The 17,510-nt window shown below is 34.6% G+C and overlaps 2 protein-coding genes and 1 pseudogene across 2 annotated transcripts; 1 reads left to right on the forward strand and 2 right to left on the reverse strand.

The window, feature by feature from the left end:
- Positions 1-2,601: 2,601 nt before the first annotated feature.
- On the reverse strand, positions 2,602-3,125 carry LOC120127351 (monothiol glutaredoxin-S9-like). Its single transcript, XM_039145263.1, has one exon. The coding sequence runs from the start codon at positions 3,035-3,037 to the stop codon at positions 2,732-2,734; it is 306 nt and encodes a 101-aa protein (XP_039001194.1). The 5' UTR covers positions 3,038-3,125; the 3' UTR covers positions 2,602-2,731.
- A 6,302-nt stretch (positions 3,126-9,427) lies between these two features.
- LOC120127349 (monothiol glutaredoxin-S6-like) lies at positions 9,428-10,064 on the forward strand. The gene has a single exon (XM_039145262.1). The coding sequence runs from the start codon at positions 9,527-9,529 to the stop codon at positions 9,833-9,835; it is 309 nt and encodes a 102-aa protein (XP_039001193.1). The 5' UTR covers positions 9,428-9,526; the 3' UTR covers positions 9,836-10,064.
- A 2,393-nt stretch (positions 10,065-12,457) lies between these two features.
- On the reverse strand, positions 12,458-16,336 carry LOC120127353 (annotated as a pseudogene).
- Positions 16,337-17,510: the final 1,174 nt, after the last annotated feature.

Genomic DNA, 17,510 nt, shown 5'->3' on the forward strand with positions numbered 1-17,510 from the left:
ATGCAATTGGTCATTCCCACGATTCCTTTATTGTCTTAACACTTCCCATCAAAATCGGCTTTGCGTCAAGAAATAAAAAGTAGAAGACTGATTCTAAAGTAGATATGTTGTACGGATATAATCATTTCTGATACCATTCCAGCTGGTTAATCCAATCTCATATCAGTATTTTACGATAATCAATGCAATCCATCAGGACGCACATATTTATGATTTTTTTTTCTTTTGTTTATTGACCTTCATTACATATAAATTTTACTTAAAAAAAAAAATGGCTGTCCCTTTTTTCCCATATGTATGGGGTAAGGGGGAGGTAAGATAGTAGGCTGCCCCCAACACCAGGTTGAGAGTAGCTTCCGTAGGAGACCTCCAAATTATGAAATGCCCTCCGTGGGACTTGATCCCACGACCTCAAGGTTTAGAACCTTGTGCTCTACCAACTGAGCTGGATGGTCATTTCTCATAAATTTTACTTAAAGTTGAATCATAATAAAAAGTTTGTACTAGCATGTAGCAAAGAGACCTCCATGCTCGGCCAAATGCCAAAATAGTCGAACACCAGGAGTCAGTGTCAACATTTAGATACTTGACGTGGACTTTGACAATGATTCCATAGAGCATTTCAACTTGTATTATGGAGCAGGTGGTTGATTTATTAGGCACAACAAAACATTGTGGGGATGGACTTTGAAGGGTATCCAATAAGATTAGTCAATATTCTACTGCTAACAACTTAATATGACCAATGAAAAACTTATAGGCCATCCAAATTTCCACACATGACTTGACTTTAAACGACTGTGAGAGCCACCTTAATCTGCATTGCATTTCGATGTAATTCCCTTCTATATAAAAAAAGGAATTAGCAACTGGTTTTAATAGCATTGAGATGGTGCAGTTTTGAATAAACCTAAGCGTCGACGTCACAGGACTTCTCCTCGCACTAGGTATCATCATCACTCTCATGCTCACCTGCGTCAGGCAACCTCCACAACGGCCTATGGTCGTCGCTCATCATCGTATAGCTTGGTAAAGGTTATAAAAGGGTTCAAGTCCTTTGGAGCTTGTTCTTCAAGTCTTTACAGGCCAGCTTTGTCGTGTTTTGAGAGTTGTGATTGTGTCATTGAATTGATCGAAAGGGATCTGTTGTCTTTTAAAGGTCCGATAAAGCAATCTAACTTTTGTAATACAGTTCCTACGAGGAAGATTGGATTGGTGTTTTTTGATAGCGGATCTCTCTGTTTTATGATTTCTTGAATTGAGGAAGAAATGATTCTGCACTCACTCTTTATCAATTTAAAAATTAGATAATTTAACTTTCAATATTATATCCTAGTTTCGTTCTTGATCTGACACATAATTCTGAAGTTTAAACTAAATCATATTTAATCTTTTCATACATGATGCCAGAGTGCAGATATTTATTTAAGCCACTAGTTTTTGAAAGTTGATATGTTAGCATTTAGAACCAAATAAATTAATTTTGACAAAGAAACCTAAATTTGAAGGTAGCCAAGTGAAGAAAGGTGCTCTACTATCTGAATTTCTGCGTATGGCTGACGCTTATGTCTTACTTTTCCATAGCCACCCCTTTGAACCATTGATTTACTTTCCATGCATAGCTAACCTTTTGTTTGTAGTTTTCCTGATGTCTACATCAAACCAATTGAGAACGGCAGTTAGAATTGAAAGTTCTTCTTTATTGTAATTATAAGAATCATTAACATGCGGTGACTCTGCATCCCTTTCCCCCCAGCTCTTAGCCCCACTGTTTTCGGATAAAAACTGAAACCCCAACTCGTCTTGCTGCAGATGGGGAAAGTTGTTTGCTCCGAACTATACGAAGATGAAGGCAGCGGTTTAAATATCACGCGGCTTCTTATCGTCCTGGTTATCGCTCTCACCCTAATGGTTATTTGCATCCCACCGCCTCCTCGGCGAGCTGTACTCGTCGCACGGCGTGTCGCCTGAGAAGGCCCTTGATCATCGTTTTGCCTGGTCAGTGGTTACTTGCTCCCCTAGTTATCCGTGTTGTGGAATTTTGGTTTATAGTTTGTGGGGGAGTTGTGTTCGTCAATGTTGGCACAACTCCCTATAAAATGCTTTAGATAATACATTTTCAATGTAATCTTGCAATAGGTTTTTATATCATAATAGTGATATAGTGATAGCCATTCATCCTCTTCAGTTAGATTATAGATATTGATATGAATTCAACAGGGGGGTTTTCACATATGGTTTTGTAATCAATAAAATACACTTCAGTCATTCAATTCTTAGCATACTTATAAATGAATCACCTTTTTAAAGTTATAATTTAATAATTTAATTAAAATATTATTACAAACATTTTACTGGTAGTTAAATATTAGACTATGCTCAGTTCTTAAACAACCCGTTCCCTTCCCCTTGTATATTTAGATTATATTATCCATACTTTTATTGTTTCCAAAGTGTTGGTTTCATGGGATATGATCTTTCAAATATATTAAAAGTGTACAAATTCTGTTTAAAAGCTAAAAAGCTGTAAGTATATTAAGTATACTTTATTAAGAAATAGAAACTGATTTTACATGGTGAAGAGCTAATCCAAAGCTAAAAAGCACATTAGACATGTAGAGGCCTACGGACAGACTACACAAAACACAGCTCATGACTAGAGATGAGTGCTAATATTGAGCCAATTTTGTTCTTTTCAATGTGATATTTGAAGTTTACTTAAAAGGGTTCTTTAACACAAAGTCTGATAGGGTTTCAGCATAGGCATCAGCCCTCCACTTAGATGGAGGGACATAACTTCATCGGTGGAACCCACCAGCTTTCCACCAATGAAGATGGCTGGAACAGGTCCATTGCACCCCAACCTCATGAGAGCTTTCTCCATTTCCCAGCCTTCAGGGTCTCGGTCGATCTCATGAACCATAGGGCTCACCCCAAGCTCTTGGAATAGAATTTTGACTGTATAACACATGCAACATGAGCTCTTGCTGAATAGCACCACCCCTTTCTCCGAGGCCAATCTTGTCACCTTGTCCATGCTGAAAAATCTTGGTTCACAATATGTGCAAAGCTAAGTAACAGGAGAAGTTCCCTTGGTTACCTGTAGGTCTCACTTAAAGGTCGAAGAGCATCGGGTTGAATTCGTATGGTATTCGGTAGTGGAAGTTTGGACTTTTAGAAAGTGAAGTAGGAAGAAGAGAGAACAGGGTTCAAACTTCAAAGCTTAAGGTTGCTGGAACTTAAGCTTCCGTGGTAGAGTATTTATAGGGACGGAAACAAGAAGAAAATGTGTTTTAGCTAGAGATGCTACTTTATGGGATGGGGGACTACTATGTCTCCATGGGTTCAACAAGTTGGCTAAAACAAGTTTCTGCTAAATATTACTCGAACCATATTCGAAGTACAAGATTCATGTTAACTTGATTCATCGACCTGCGTGTTTAATCTACCAACCATATGTATTCCCACCTTTTTGGTAGATTCTCCTATCAAAATGTAACAAAAGTAGAAAATTCTGAGGGTGGGATGTCAATTTGCGCAAGATCCTCGTAATTGCCTCCTTTGAATCCTTCTGCTGCAGAAAGATTATGAACGAGATCGCGAATGTGATGTCCCTATGTGGCTGTAAATTCTTACTATTCTGCTCTCCAACTTGCATGATTCTTCTCACATGTGAGCACACTTATAGGCTCACTTCATGTACAGGGCTGCTGCTCCTAGAGATAGCAACCGTCGAAATGTGCGAGTGAGCCTCCGGTGAATGGCGCCAACGTATTACTTACAATGATAACAACTCTTCCTTCATCGATGGTGGGGCAGGATTCTCCATTCTCATGCTATCTTTTTGCCAAAAATAAAGTAATAGGCATTTAAGAGAAGTGCTCATTCTATAAGAGTATCCATGGGGAAGGTACAGTAAAGATTACAACATTGCAACACTCTGAAATTAACAAATGATGTTTGTATGTGGATGAGTATCCGTATGCATCTAGGAACTACCCTGGATATTAAATAAATAAATAAACTAAGCTCTTAACCTATAAGCAGCGCCTTTTTGTCTTAAAGATAAGGCGATATAAAAATTAACAAAGTTAAAAACATTTGTTTAGAATGAACATATATATATATTAGTAATATAAAATTTTATATTAAATATATTTAAATAAAATCAATGCGGACATAATCAATAAAATTTGTTATTTAGAAACATGCATGTGATTTTCTCCCGTTTTTTCCTATCCGAGAATACCATTGATGGAGATTCTATGTTTTGGCATGAGTTGGTAAATGAACAACTACGGCGGTCCCAGGATATAGTGTTGGGCCGTGGAGGCTGGTTATGGAACTTACCAGAAGCCTGACCTCAAATCATTCTATAATTATATATTTGAAGTTTGATTTGATTTGATTTGATTTAATTTGATTTTTACAATTCATTATAATTATTCTTGATTTAACATTATTTTTTGTTTATTTTATATCAAAAAATTATATTTATTTAATAAAAATAAAGTAATATTATTTATTTTTAAATTGTATGTAATTTAGCTAATTTTTTGTTTTATTGAACTAAAATTAATATTTTATTATATATAATTGTATTAAATCAAAGTTAACGTATCACATTTATATATGAGATTGATTCTTTTTAATTTGAGTTTTTATTTTTTTTTAATTTGTTCATTTTAAATCGGTTTAGCTTGGTTCAGATTTTTATTTATTTATTTTATTAATTTTTTGATTTGATTTTTTGACTTTGTTTTAATAAAATATATTTATTGGATGTTTTTTTTTGCATAATTCGATAAAAATTCAGGCTTTTCTTACAAATATTTTTTAAAAGATTTATTTTTTTATATAACCATCAATTCCTAATTTATTAATTGATGGACGATGTTGTCACGCTTGACGAGCACGGATGAATACGTTAATGACCAGCAACATTAAATTAATTTATAAAATATTAAATTATAAAATACTAAATGAATAATTATAAATTAGTTAAAGATCTAAATGTAATTTAATTAAAATATAATATTTATAAAACATTAGTTTTTAGGATAAACTATACCATTGACCACCTAACTATTTACCCATTTTATTTTAACCATCAATTTTTTAATTTTATTAATCTAGTCACCTAACTATTTAAATATTGTCAATCAAGCCACATGATGTTAAATATTAACGGAGGAGATGAAGTGGCGTTAATAAAATTTGTATAATTACACATTTAACCTTTTTTTGCTTACACATTCTATTAATTTGGTCTTTAACTTTTATTAAATTCAATAAATTTAATCCTCAACCGATGGTGACATGTGTCATTGTGTGATTGGATTTTTTTAATATTTTGTATTTAATAAATTTTTCATCCAATCAAATGGTGTCATGTGTCACCAATTGAATGAATAGAAAATAAATTAAATTAATAACTACTGTTGGTGGGATTTAAACCTATTACACAAGCCGAAAAACTGAGCATCCTAACCACTAAGATGGACTGCTAAATTTTTCTAGTATACATAACATAATCTATATAATTTATGATATAGTTAATGGTAATAAATGACCTTATAATGACTCAAACATGAAATAATTGAATAGTATGAAAATATAAAATATATATAAACAAAAATTATAATTAATTAATAAATGAATATGTTTTATTTATATTTTAAATCACATTTAATGTAAAAAGTAAAATAAAAGTGAATTTAATATGTTATAATTGGAATGTATCGTTTTACATATTTTAAATTAATAAATTGTCTTCATTATTCTAATTTTATTGAATTTAAATGTATCATATCTTATATTTTAAAATATTATAACGTCGATCGGATTCTAATCTTATTTAACAACTCCATATCAAAATAGACTAATTCAATAAAATCAAGTTTCCCTAAAAAATCAGATATATAATGAATAAATAATAAAATATAAAATTCTTACTCTAACCAGTATATAAACAAGTCAATGCATAAGTTAAAATGGTAAACCCTCAACTATCAGAAAAATTCTAAGTCAACGAAGCTCTTCGTTATATTTCAATTATAATATATTAATTTTTTTTATTTTTTCATTAAAATAATTTAAAATATAAATAAAATACATTTACATATTAATCAGTTATAATATTTGTTTATATATATCGTATTATCGTATTATTCAATTATTCCATGTTGGAGTTCTTATTAGGCCATTTTTCCTTTTTCTTATTGCCATTAACTATATATTATGTCATGATAGATTTATCATTTGAATGGTGTAGCCTAGTGGTTGTGGGGTTTGCTTCCTCTCCATATATACTGGGTTAAAACTCTACCAGCATTCATTCAATTGGTGACACATGACACCATTTGATTAGATGAAAATTTTATTAAATTAAATAAAAATATTAAGAAAAACATCCAACCACATAGTGACACATGTCATCATCTGATTGATGATTCAATTTATTGAATTAATTAAAAGTTAGAACCAAATTAACAGAATGTGTAATGAGGACTAAAATGTGTAATTATATAAATCCCGATTGACAAAATTGAAAAATCAATGGTTAAAGTAAAAGGGTAAATAGTTAGGTGGTTGATGATATAATTTACCCTAAAATCTAATGTTTTATAAATATTACATTTTAATTAAATTACATTTAAATTATTAAATAATTTATAAGTATACGTTTAGTACTTTATAATTTAACATTTTATAAATTAATTTAATGGTGTTCATCGTTAACGGTGCTCATCCACGCTCCACGAATGTTGTAGAATTTTTCTTAATCGATTAATTCAGATTAAGTATTGTAGAGGCAAAAACGACTTTCCCAACCCAAATTACTCTAAAAGAATTATTTTTAAAGTAAATAAAAATACTTAATAAATTTTATATAATGTTTTTAAATTATTTTTTATTATTTGATATATGAAATACTTATATTATTTGATTAAAATAAGTATTAATTATACTTTAAATATAAAATGAAATTAAGTTCAAACTAAATCGGATTATCATGATTTGTAAACTTGTGAATCCTTAATAGTTCAGATTATCAAATCTAATAAATTATCTTTTTATTTATTTATTTGATTCTTTACTCACTCTTGATCACATTGCAAATGAATCAAAATTAATAAATTTGATATTTATCCTTTACCTTTTAAAATATTTTATATATCCATCAAAATTAACCCTCCATTAGGAGAAAAAAGAAATCAGATAAAAATGGACTCAAATCCGCGTATATATTTATCTTTATTCTATTAGTTAAATTAATCAGTACAATCAGATACGCGAAACGACACCGGATGTTGATCTCGAGTAATTTCGTATCCTCCAGTCCCATCAACATTTCACGTCAGGGATGAAGATAAGAAACATGGAATAGTAAGGCACGTGGAGGATCAGTGGATGCTAAAGAAGAAAACAACTGCTCCATATATGCCACACCCGCCCATGCTAGCTGTTCTTGTCAGCCGACTTGGAGAATTTTACAACAAAAAATATTCAGCTTCCAGTTCAACACGATGATCCATTTTAATATCTGCAGAATATATATAGCTTTGATTTTCTTCAACAACAACTGCAGTAAAATGCCAGTTGCTGTATCTTCATATATGGAAATCTTCTTCATAAACAAAAATTCTCCAAATCTTACAGTTTTCACACATGCACTGATTCATGAACGTTTGATAAAATCCCTGTTGCTGTGATGCCAGGACTTTTTTCCCCCTCATTGTTCTTTTTTTTTTTCATTGTTGGGTTACCAGCTCTCAAGTCTCAAGTACACCACTGTATCTCTATGTACAAGTGAATCCACCAAAGTTGGCATTCCTAAACTGCACCATATCCATATAAGTACGTTATCTTCATTGTCACTCTCTATCTCTTTCATGCTAATCAAAGAATATATCCATGTATATATGCGTGTGTGTATATAAATATAGAGGCACAAATGAATGATTTTTTGTTAGGGGGAATTTTTAAAGTTTTAGTAAAAGATAGAACTTATAAAATTCTCAGATCAACACATATTATCAATAGAAAATATATATATAATGAAAAAAATCCCTTCATAGGTAAAAGAGGAGAAGTCCATATCTTTGGCGTAATATTCTACGATAGATATTGCTAGTAGCATGTAGATCAATTCGTGCAGGTGCAGAGTGCATGGTAGCTCTTCATGCAGATTTACATATATATTAATGATTTATATGAAGAATTGACCCTGGCCTTTCGCTTTATCTGGAGCCAGGTTTGGCTGCTGAATATTACCACGTGGTGATTTCTGCCGGTACGTACTCAAAGACTATATAAATATACGTATAACGCGTTTTACACCTGGAAAAAGTCGAGAGGTTTTGGTGCTATCAACAGATAAAGAAGAAAAGCTGATGGCACCATAACTGTGAGTGTGATTCAAATTGGTGGTGGATTGATAATGTTCCTGGGATAAAGTGATCACGATGGATCCAGTTGTTCTAACATGAGAATATATTCTGTCTTGATAAAACTAGTAATTTCATCTATTAATATACCATGTGATAAATATTGTGGAGTATCAACATAATGATTTAACCTTTTTAAGATTACCTATAGGAGTCCCTTATTTGTCTTGGTCAAAATTGCAGATAAATGGCAAAAATATATGTTAAATCAAAACTTCATATTTCAACTCAAATCATACGGTGATTATTATTGGTTGAATGCATTTTCCAATAGTTGAGTGCACTTACACTAACAATGGGGTTCCATGTGAAGGCATCTTCATCAAGGCTAAGCAATGTAAGAACAAGTACTAGATAATGTCTGTGGTTGTGGGTCCTCGAGGCATCTTCTTCTTGCTTCTTTGTACGGTCATTACGTTTGTAGCTTTTATAGTAAGCATCTCTTTTCTCTCCATTTTTCTCCTCTTCTCCCTTTGCTTTCTCTGTTGGCTTTCGGTTTTCTTGATTTGGAACTTATGGAAATCAGTGGTTTATGAGAGAGAAGGGGGAAAAAGTGGTGTCTGATATATTGGATAAAACCAACTTCTTTTTCCTCTTCAGCAGAGCTGCTGCAAGAAGATAGATAGAGATCGAATAGGAAGTTCTATGATGAAAAAAAAAACAATGAACACGATACGAATACACAAACACAAACGTGTCGGATAACATGAATTCTTAATGTATCAAACATGGCTCATGCATGGATAGTTCTATAGCCTACTGAAAGACTTTGCTTTCTTTGCACTTAATATGTTAAGGATAGTGTTGTTCATTAGAATAAAATCTATATATGTTGTCACTGTTAAATGTATTTTCATACTGGTGTGCAAGTTGCTAGTACTGAATGTAAGGAAAGGAAGATATTCTGGATTATTTTATTCCTTCTCACCACTGTTCATGGACAGTATAAATAGCTGTCCAAGGTGGGTAGTTCTTCATCAAGGCTAAGCAATTCAAAAACAATTTTTTAAAGTTCCCAAAGAAGCTTCATACAGCTCTCACATTAATTACCAAAAGCACTTCTCTTCTGCATAGCAATGGATGCAATCGCAAGTATGATTGCAGACAGGCCGGTGGTAATCTTTAGCCGGACCACTTGTTGCATAAGCCATACCATCAAGACTCTCATCGGTGGATTCGGGGCGAACCTGACGGTTTACGAGCTCGACGAAATTGCGAACGGGCAACAAGTCGAAAGGGCATTGCAGCAGATGGGGTGCAATCCAAGTGTGCCGGCTGTTTTCATAGGCCAGCAATTCATTGGAGGAGCTAACCAAGTCATGTCCCTCCAACTCAGGAACCAGCTTGCCCCATTGCTAATAAGGGCTGGGGCTATATGGATTTGAAAGATTGAAGTGAACTTCCATGAACTCAAATAAAGTGATAAATGGTTTTGTTATCTGTGTTTCCCTTTTGGCTTATGTATGAGTTGCAGAGCATCCTTGTACACAATTTTTGGGGCTGACCAGGGTTATATAGTATTTTCCTCGTACTAACTTGTATTTTTAATGCCCGTGTAATATCTATCCCTCGTCTGCGCTTTAAATAAAAGTATATCCGCTGTTATGTAATGCATTTAGAAGCTCGAACCTTGGCTTGGCTTTGAGGTTTCAATGTTTCCTGGTGGCTTATAGATGTAGTAGTAGAAACAGCAAAATAAGCTTTAGAGCAGCAGGGAATGTAATAGCAGTATGAACTGGATGGAAAAATAATGTTTAAAAGGCCAAGCTCTAGCATCAGAATGTACATAAAAAAGTAGAACTTGAGATGATAGTTTCAATGTACAAGAACAATTTAATCTCAGCTTCAACAACTTCAGACTTCTTTTCACGATGCTAACTTTTTTCGATTTGTAAATGGTATTCCCTCGGTTTAAGTACCAGCCTTTCATGGCCGATTATTTTAGGTTCATCGTAGACAACAGAAGCCTCCATACCAGCTTCATAGCACCTCATATTATTACCCAGCAGATATTCAGCAGCAGTTACAGCATGTGCCATATCATCAAGAAACTCAAAGTTGACTTCCGTACTGCATGTGAGCTTGGACCATATTCCGAGCACAACAGCAGCTTGGACGCCAACCCGGTGTACCAGTTGTATTCACAGGGCAAATTATCAGGGGAAAACTTCATCACGTTACGACCCTCCATGTTAATCATAAAAAAGTCTTATTGCCTATATTTCGAATTACATGCAAGTGTTAATGGCGTAAACATAGATTCAAGTACTCAGCCTGATAGCACACCCTACACTGTTGAAACATCCACAAAGAATACCTGATCAATCATCAGAAACAGTAACTCACCAAGTTTTGAATTCAGGGGCTCTTAGAAGATACCTGGTGGGATCAAATTCAAAGCAGATAACTGCATAATGGTATAAGCATTATTCCATTTCTTCCCGAGGATATAAACAGCTTTTGGTCATTAATAAGCAGAGATTCGATGTACAATCATTTATACCGAGTCCGGTTAAAAGAACACATGGACTGGTATTCTAGTAAACCCTAAGCAGGTAAATAACATCTAACATCTGCCAAAAAGTACATGATGTCCATAGAAGACAAATGAGCGAAATTCATCTTGCCACAAACACTGTATAATCCATCATCAGTATACACGAAAATTTCCAGTTAAGGGAAAATTGAATAGCTTTATTCAGAACTTATAGATAAGTCTATATAACAAAATACTCTGCAAAAGTTTTTACATTCCTCATTCTCTTCAGAGTTCCTTCTATCAATCAACCGAAAACAACAGAGCGGCATGATGATTGTTCACCCGTGAATGTAATCTTTCAAAACTCCGCTTCTTTGCTCCATAATTGCATTCCCCCGCCAATTCTCGACGGCTCTACGAACCGTCGCGTTTGCCTCGCGAAATTCTTCAGCGGAGAATCTATGCTCGATGATTCCCAAGGGCCCAGTTGTAACACCTTCATTGCGGTTTCCATTTCTCGCCCCAATTGCTTGAAAAAATATCAGGGAAAAGAGGAGACAAAAAAAGATTCTATCTTTTTCGAGACTGGGAATTCGAAAACGCTAAAAAAGGAATTCAAGGCTGAAATTTGTAGTACCAGAAGAGTTTCGGGATGGGCAATATGTTGCCTAATTGAGAAAGAGAAGTCCACATCTCGTCCGTACCGTTTTCAGTTCGAGAAAATGGAGTACGATTTTTCAGCCTCCGCGCCGCCTCCAAGGAACAATGCAAACCTACGGGTTTAAAACTAGTAATTTCACTAGAGATTTCTGGGGTCAAATTATGGCTTTGTTCCCTATATTATTCACAGATTTAGGATTTAATTACTATAATTTAGTATGATACAATTTGGTCCTTACTTCTTCTATATATATATATATATTTGAATAGTCTGGAGTGATTACAATGTAGTATATGTTCAGAAATTTACTAACCTATTGACAATGTAGACACACCTTACAAATATCGTTGCTCAAATCCAAGGCTTCTAAAGAAATCAATATTTCTTTTTATCACTGGACTTACTTGATGAATTATTCCCTAATATCTTTAATTAGTTAAATAGTTCACACTTTAATTATTTCGGTTAAGATTATATTGATAATTTTTCTTTTAAAAAATATCAATTCTCATCAATTCAATTGAAATTAACATTATTAAGAAGAAAAATTGATACGCATGTTGTTTAAATTTAGTTTATATAAATTTATTTTGAAAAAAAACATGTCATAATTCATTGAGTTATGCTCAAATGATTGTTTTGATCATTAAACTTTTAAAATTATTATTATTTTATTTAATTATTACAAAATAATCAAGATATTAAAACAATGTAATATATGTTTAAAATATTTTTAATTATTAACACCACACACTCTACAGGTACACATAATCAAACCTTAATCTCATAAAAAGAATTACATTCAACATTATTCTTATCGTTAAAATCATTTAATGGGTACTTGTCTACCGTAATTCATTGTATAGATTCTCGCGTCCACACATTTAAGATACAAATTTCAAGTGAGTAATGCCCCTACTCTCAAGACTCTTTTCAAAATGTCATGGCACTGATCTCACTAAACAAAGCAACCCGAAAATTCGACACTCCAAAAAAGAAACAACTATATATATACTCTCAACCCTGCAATTAGACCACAAATTTCACACTGCATACACAGATCATTAACTATACACTCTTTCAGTTTATCCACACCTCGTTAACTATGATATCGAATGACGCCTTCGCCTTTGGAACAAGAACCGAGATTCTGCATTTGGTTTACCCCCTATAGTCTTCAGATTGTTGATCCTGAACAATGAGTTGAGATTGCTCAATTTCTTGGTGAATGATTTGAATATCTTGTTAGCAGGGTGAGACCTGACCAACTCTTGTTTCATCGACACATGATCCTTTTCAAGGTCGGTTAGCCTCATCCTCATCCTTGCAACTTCGAGTTTCAGTTCTCGGTTCTCTTTTCTAACCGACGCATAGTTGTCTCTAGGCGAGATGGCTTCGCTCCCCGCACCGCTGCTCGAACGTCCGTTGATTGCTCCGAAAGAGAATTGATTGTGACCTCCGTTCATTGCGTTCCGAAGCCTGATTTGCTCGAAATATAGCACTTGGACAGCCATTTGCACCGGCAACCTTTCGTTCTGTGCTGCATGGCTACAAGCTTCTTGAGATAATTTCTGACAATCTATGGTTTTACATAGTCTGTATCGTTCGGAATCCTTTATGTTCGGATGAACCTGTAAAAAGCAAAACAGAAAAAACGGTTCTAACAATGCCTTAACTTAACTAGGGGACTACTTACTGATAGAACCTGACCTTGAGGAAGATATCGACCGCTCTGTATAATCCATCACTAACGATACGAGCATGGTCAGGAAGTAACTCTGCAAGTGCTATGAATTTTGATGGCAACAACTTTGTGTCCAGTGCAGCTTCTGCAAGATAAGTGTCCAGTAACTTGGATACTTTGAGGATTGAACTTTGTTTGGGAGATCCCGGGCTGTCGAAACCATATGCCATTTCTCTTTCGTCTCTCATGGGATTGTCCTCATCATCATCCTCGTCCAAGTTCAAAAATATGGAGAAGATCCTTAAAATTGACTCCGTGTCATACAAGGTTGTATGATTGTTTCCATGTGAATTGGTTGGTATTAGGATATCTTCAAGAATTGCCTGGTCTAGTTGCAGGCCTATCCTCCTCTCGAGATCCGATCTGCAAGAAGTCGATGCCAATGAGGCTATTGCAATTTTCAGTAAACTGGAGAGGAAAGCCATGGGAACCGAACTCTTCCTCGATTGAGTCGGCAGTAAATCAACGATGGCTTCAACGATTACCCTTTGTTTCTTTTGCAGCTCTAAGTCCAACAGGCTTCCCTTTACTAAGTGATGGTCCCTGAGGACCAGACCTTGAAGAGAATTGTGTGTGTAATTTATCAAAATTTTGCTGATCATATCCTGTTTTAGACCTTCGATTTCACGGTCGTTAAAACTCGTTGGAAGAAATCAAGGTTAAGAACAGCCAAAGACTTTCCCCACCAGTCGGACTGTGTTTCTGGTTCGGTGTTCGGCATAGCTTTCGATGGGAAGTTGTGGTCAAGTTTCAGTAAGCCTGAAGTGAGCTGCTCGTTGCATGCATTATTCGCTATTGCATTGATAAGCCTATTAACTAGGTTGATCTCTTCAGAAACAGGCAAGAGGTTCTCGCAACAGTGAAGAACAGATATCGAGCTCGATATGTTTGGGAGTACTACGTCCTTCAGATACCCTTCTGTCCGAGCTTCCAGGTTCTTCTCCGCAAACTCTTCCGTCATCTCCAGGAAATGCGATCCACATCTTAACATCGCGACGTTCGATAATGTAATATCAATATTTATTCCATAGCAGAACTTTGCGGCTAGCTCAAACGCTTCAGGTCCACCAGGAATAGAAGAGAAATTCATACCCGAAATTGTTACATCCTTCGCTTCGACCAACAACTTACGGATTCTTCCACTCCGAGACACCAGAGGGAACTGAAAAGAAAAGTTACAACCACATAACTAAAGCTTCTATCACAATGGTACAACAATTTCTTGGTCACAAGGTAAACATCTTTCAAATACCATGTGCATACAGCATACATCAGAATTACATATTGGCAGCTAAAGAAATCCCAAAACAGATTCACCTTACCTTATGAAGTGCAAAGCTTGATGCTTCTACTTCAATGGCGAGATCACTAGAAACATCAGAAATAGGCCTGCAAGATTGATAACCAGGTTAAAAGAATGCTGCAAAGAGACTAAAACTATACTCATTGGAATAGATGAATGAAATTCTACATCCTTGTTAGTGTAAATAGTTTAGATATCACATTATTACTTTTGGCATAAATCTGCATTCCCATGCTTGAATTCAAGAATTCCTCAATTGTTTCATTGGACGTCTCAGTCAATAGGGAAAAGAAACCTACCATGGTTCATGGTTCGACATGGAGGTCCACCCAGATGGGGAAACTGACAAGTGACAACTCAATAATTATTGGCATGAGTGGTGTTGCTTAAACAACAGTGTGTGAAATAAGGTCATATGGTAAAAAAAAACATGTAAGCTATTTTACGTACATTCATGGATATGAATTGCTCGGAACCAAATGGGACCCTGAATTTTATTTGATAGCTGTATGTGTTTTTCTTGCATTCTGGGAGAAAATAGAAACCATTTGATAGGGAAGCTTATGAAAATATAGCAGTTCATATTATTGATTTTGTAGGATAAGAACACATCCATATATCCGAAACCGAGGCTCGTGTTGCCGTCGCTTCGGATGGAAGACTTACGAGGTCAAGATCTTAGCTCGAAAGGGGTTAATCTGTCATACTCAACTATGACTGTTCCAGGCTTATCAGCAAGTGGAAAATTATTAGACCAAGAAGATTGCACACTTTGCATAAATTATGAACCTAGGTTCCAGAAATAAAGATTGAAGTTGGAAAACATCACTTTCGAAATTAAAATAAAATATCTGAATCATTAACTCAGGTTACAGAAACTGTTTTGATAGGCGAAACACAATGGTCCAAACTCAATTAAATGGTAGGAGTTTTCAAAGTTCCATGCATCAGAAGTAATTATTAAGTGCAGAAATGTTAGAGAAAAGAAGAAACAGCCTACCAACCCAAATTCTAATGCCTTAAAAATCACTCTGCAACAAAGAAGAAGAAGAAAGTTTATTACCATTCAGTGGCATGCCTTATACTTGAACTTGGACGAAAAAATCTCTTCCCCGATACAGTAGGTTTCACTTCACCAAGAGTAATAACACCCATTTTCTCAAAAACCTGGAAAAATTCAGATTTCAGCCCTATGAATGTTATGAACCACAAGCAGGCACTAACAAATTTTAGCCCAAATATCTTTTTTTTCAGTACTCCATGGTTTCTGCTTTTGACAGGTTGTTGTTTAATGACACCAAATCTCTCTTTTTCTTCTCTTAAAGATCTATATTAAGAAGGAGAAAGGCTGGACTTTCTGGGGTTAGGTGGAATTGTAATATGAGTTCATGCAGGATTAGAAGGTGGTAATGGCTTTAAAATTTACTTTTAACGAGTGTTGAGTACTCAATGTGCCTAATCTTAAGTCATGAACTATTTGGTTGTTTGTTCTTTTGACATGGTTTTTGTTTACGAAGAAAAAAAATATTGCAGGAATCCTGAAGGGTTGCAGTGCTTTTTGGGGATATAATCATGGCTAGTGAAAGCTACCCATATAAAAGAATAACTTAATTAACTCTTATATTATGTGTAAAGTCTTACTAAAGTAGGGTATTAAGAGGATGAGTTGGATTACATGTTATAATTAGTACCACTCCCCTGTGTCCATACATACATATATATATATACACACGTATCTGCCAAAATTTAAAGTAGTTTTAGGTTCTAGCTAGAAGCCAAAGCCTGCAACTATGGTATTTCTTTCCCACAATCACTGGGACATTACCTTAACAGGCTACAGTTTCCTTAGTTTCTCCAAATTCGGATGTTATTTCTTCTCCCTTACACAAACTTTAGTGCTGATACACTGTTTACATGATTAAATATGGGAATTTTAATAGCTAGTTAGGGGGGAAATTGTTTACAGATTCAACCATTCCAACTACAAAAACATCTGGTGTTGGTTTTATTGTGTCAGGCTCCACTTAACCTAATCAACAATATACCCATAAATTTATTAAGCAAGTTGAGTGTATATATGTACGCTTGGTATTGCAAACTGTTGGCTTAATTATGGCCTAAGATTGCATGGATCAAGTGGTAATAATCATCCCATCAATTCTTGCATTTTTTTTTCCTTTTGTGTGCATGAGACCAGATTATATCTGAATTCGAGAGTGAAGTTGGATCTTTAAATGGAATAAAATTATTTCAACACTACTTTTTTTATAATAATAAAATCCACTATTTTACTTTGAAGGACTTCGAATTCATTATTCATAACCTAACGAGTGGTTTCAGTGGGAAAAAAGGAATGTTATTGGCTTATTGGCTTTGAGGGGAGAAATTAGGGTTTGAAATGAATAGTTTATCATCTAATTATTTATATTATCTCTTAGGTAGGCACATCATGAACAACTTATAGGTCTTTTTCTCTAGAGCACACCTTTAATTTTTTTTTTAATGTTTGAACCAGGAATCATGACAGTGAGCAGCTGACACCAGAAGCCAAAAGCTTAACCAATTGGTTTTGATTATGTTAGCTGAATACATCATTAGACAGACCTGAAGAATCAATCACCAGCCAGACTTCAAGAAAAGGTGGCTTAAATATAACATACAAAATATCTCAACATATCCATATAGAACATATAAAGGGTTGATCTTCAGTGTCACATTCGAAACGAAAAATCCCAGTTTTCGAGTTCAGTTTCTTTCGAAACGTCCCATTCATTAAGGGTTGATTTTCTGGACCACAGTGATCTGCATCATCCAAGAAAATGGGAGTACAGAGGCCAGAGCTAGATACTGAAGCTAAGAGCCAAAAGGGAGTT

Source organism: Hibiscus syriacus, unplaced genomic scaffold, assembly GCF_006381635.1.
Source record: "Hibiscus syriacus cultivar Baekdansim isolate YM2019G1 unplaced genomic scaffold, ASM638163v2 tig00110467_pilon, whole genome shotgun sequence".
In the NCBI taxonomy this organism is placed as follows: Eukaryota; Viridiplantae; Streptophyta; class Magnoliopsida; order Malvales; family Malvaceae; genus Hibiscus; species Hibiscus syriacus.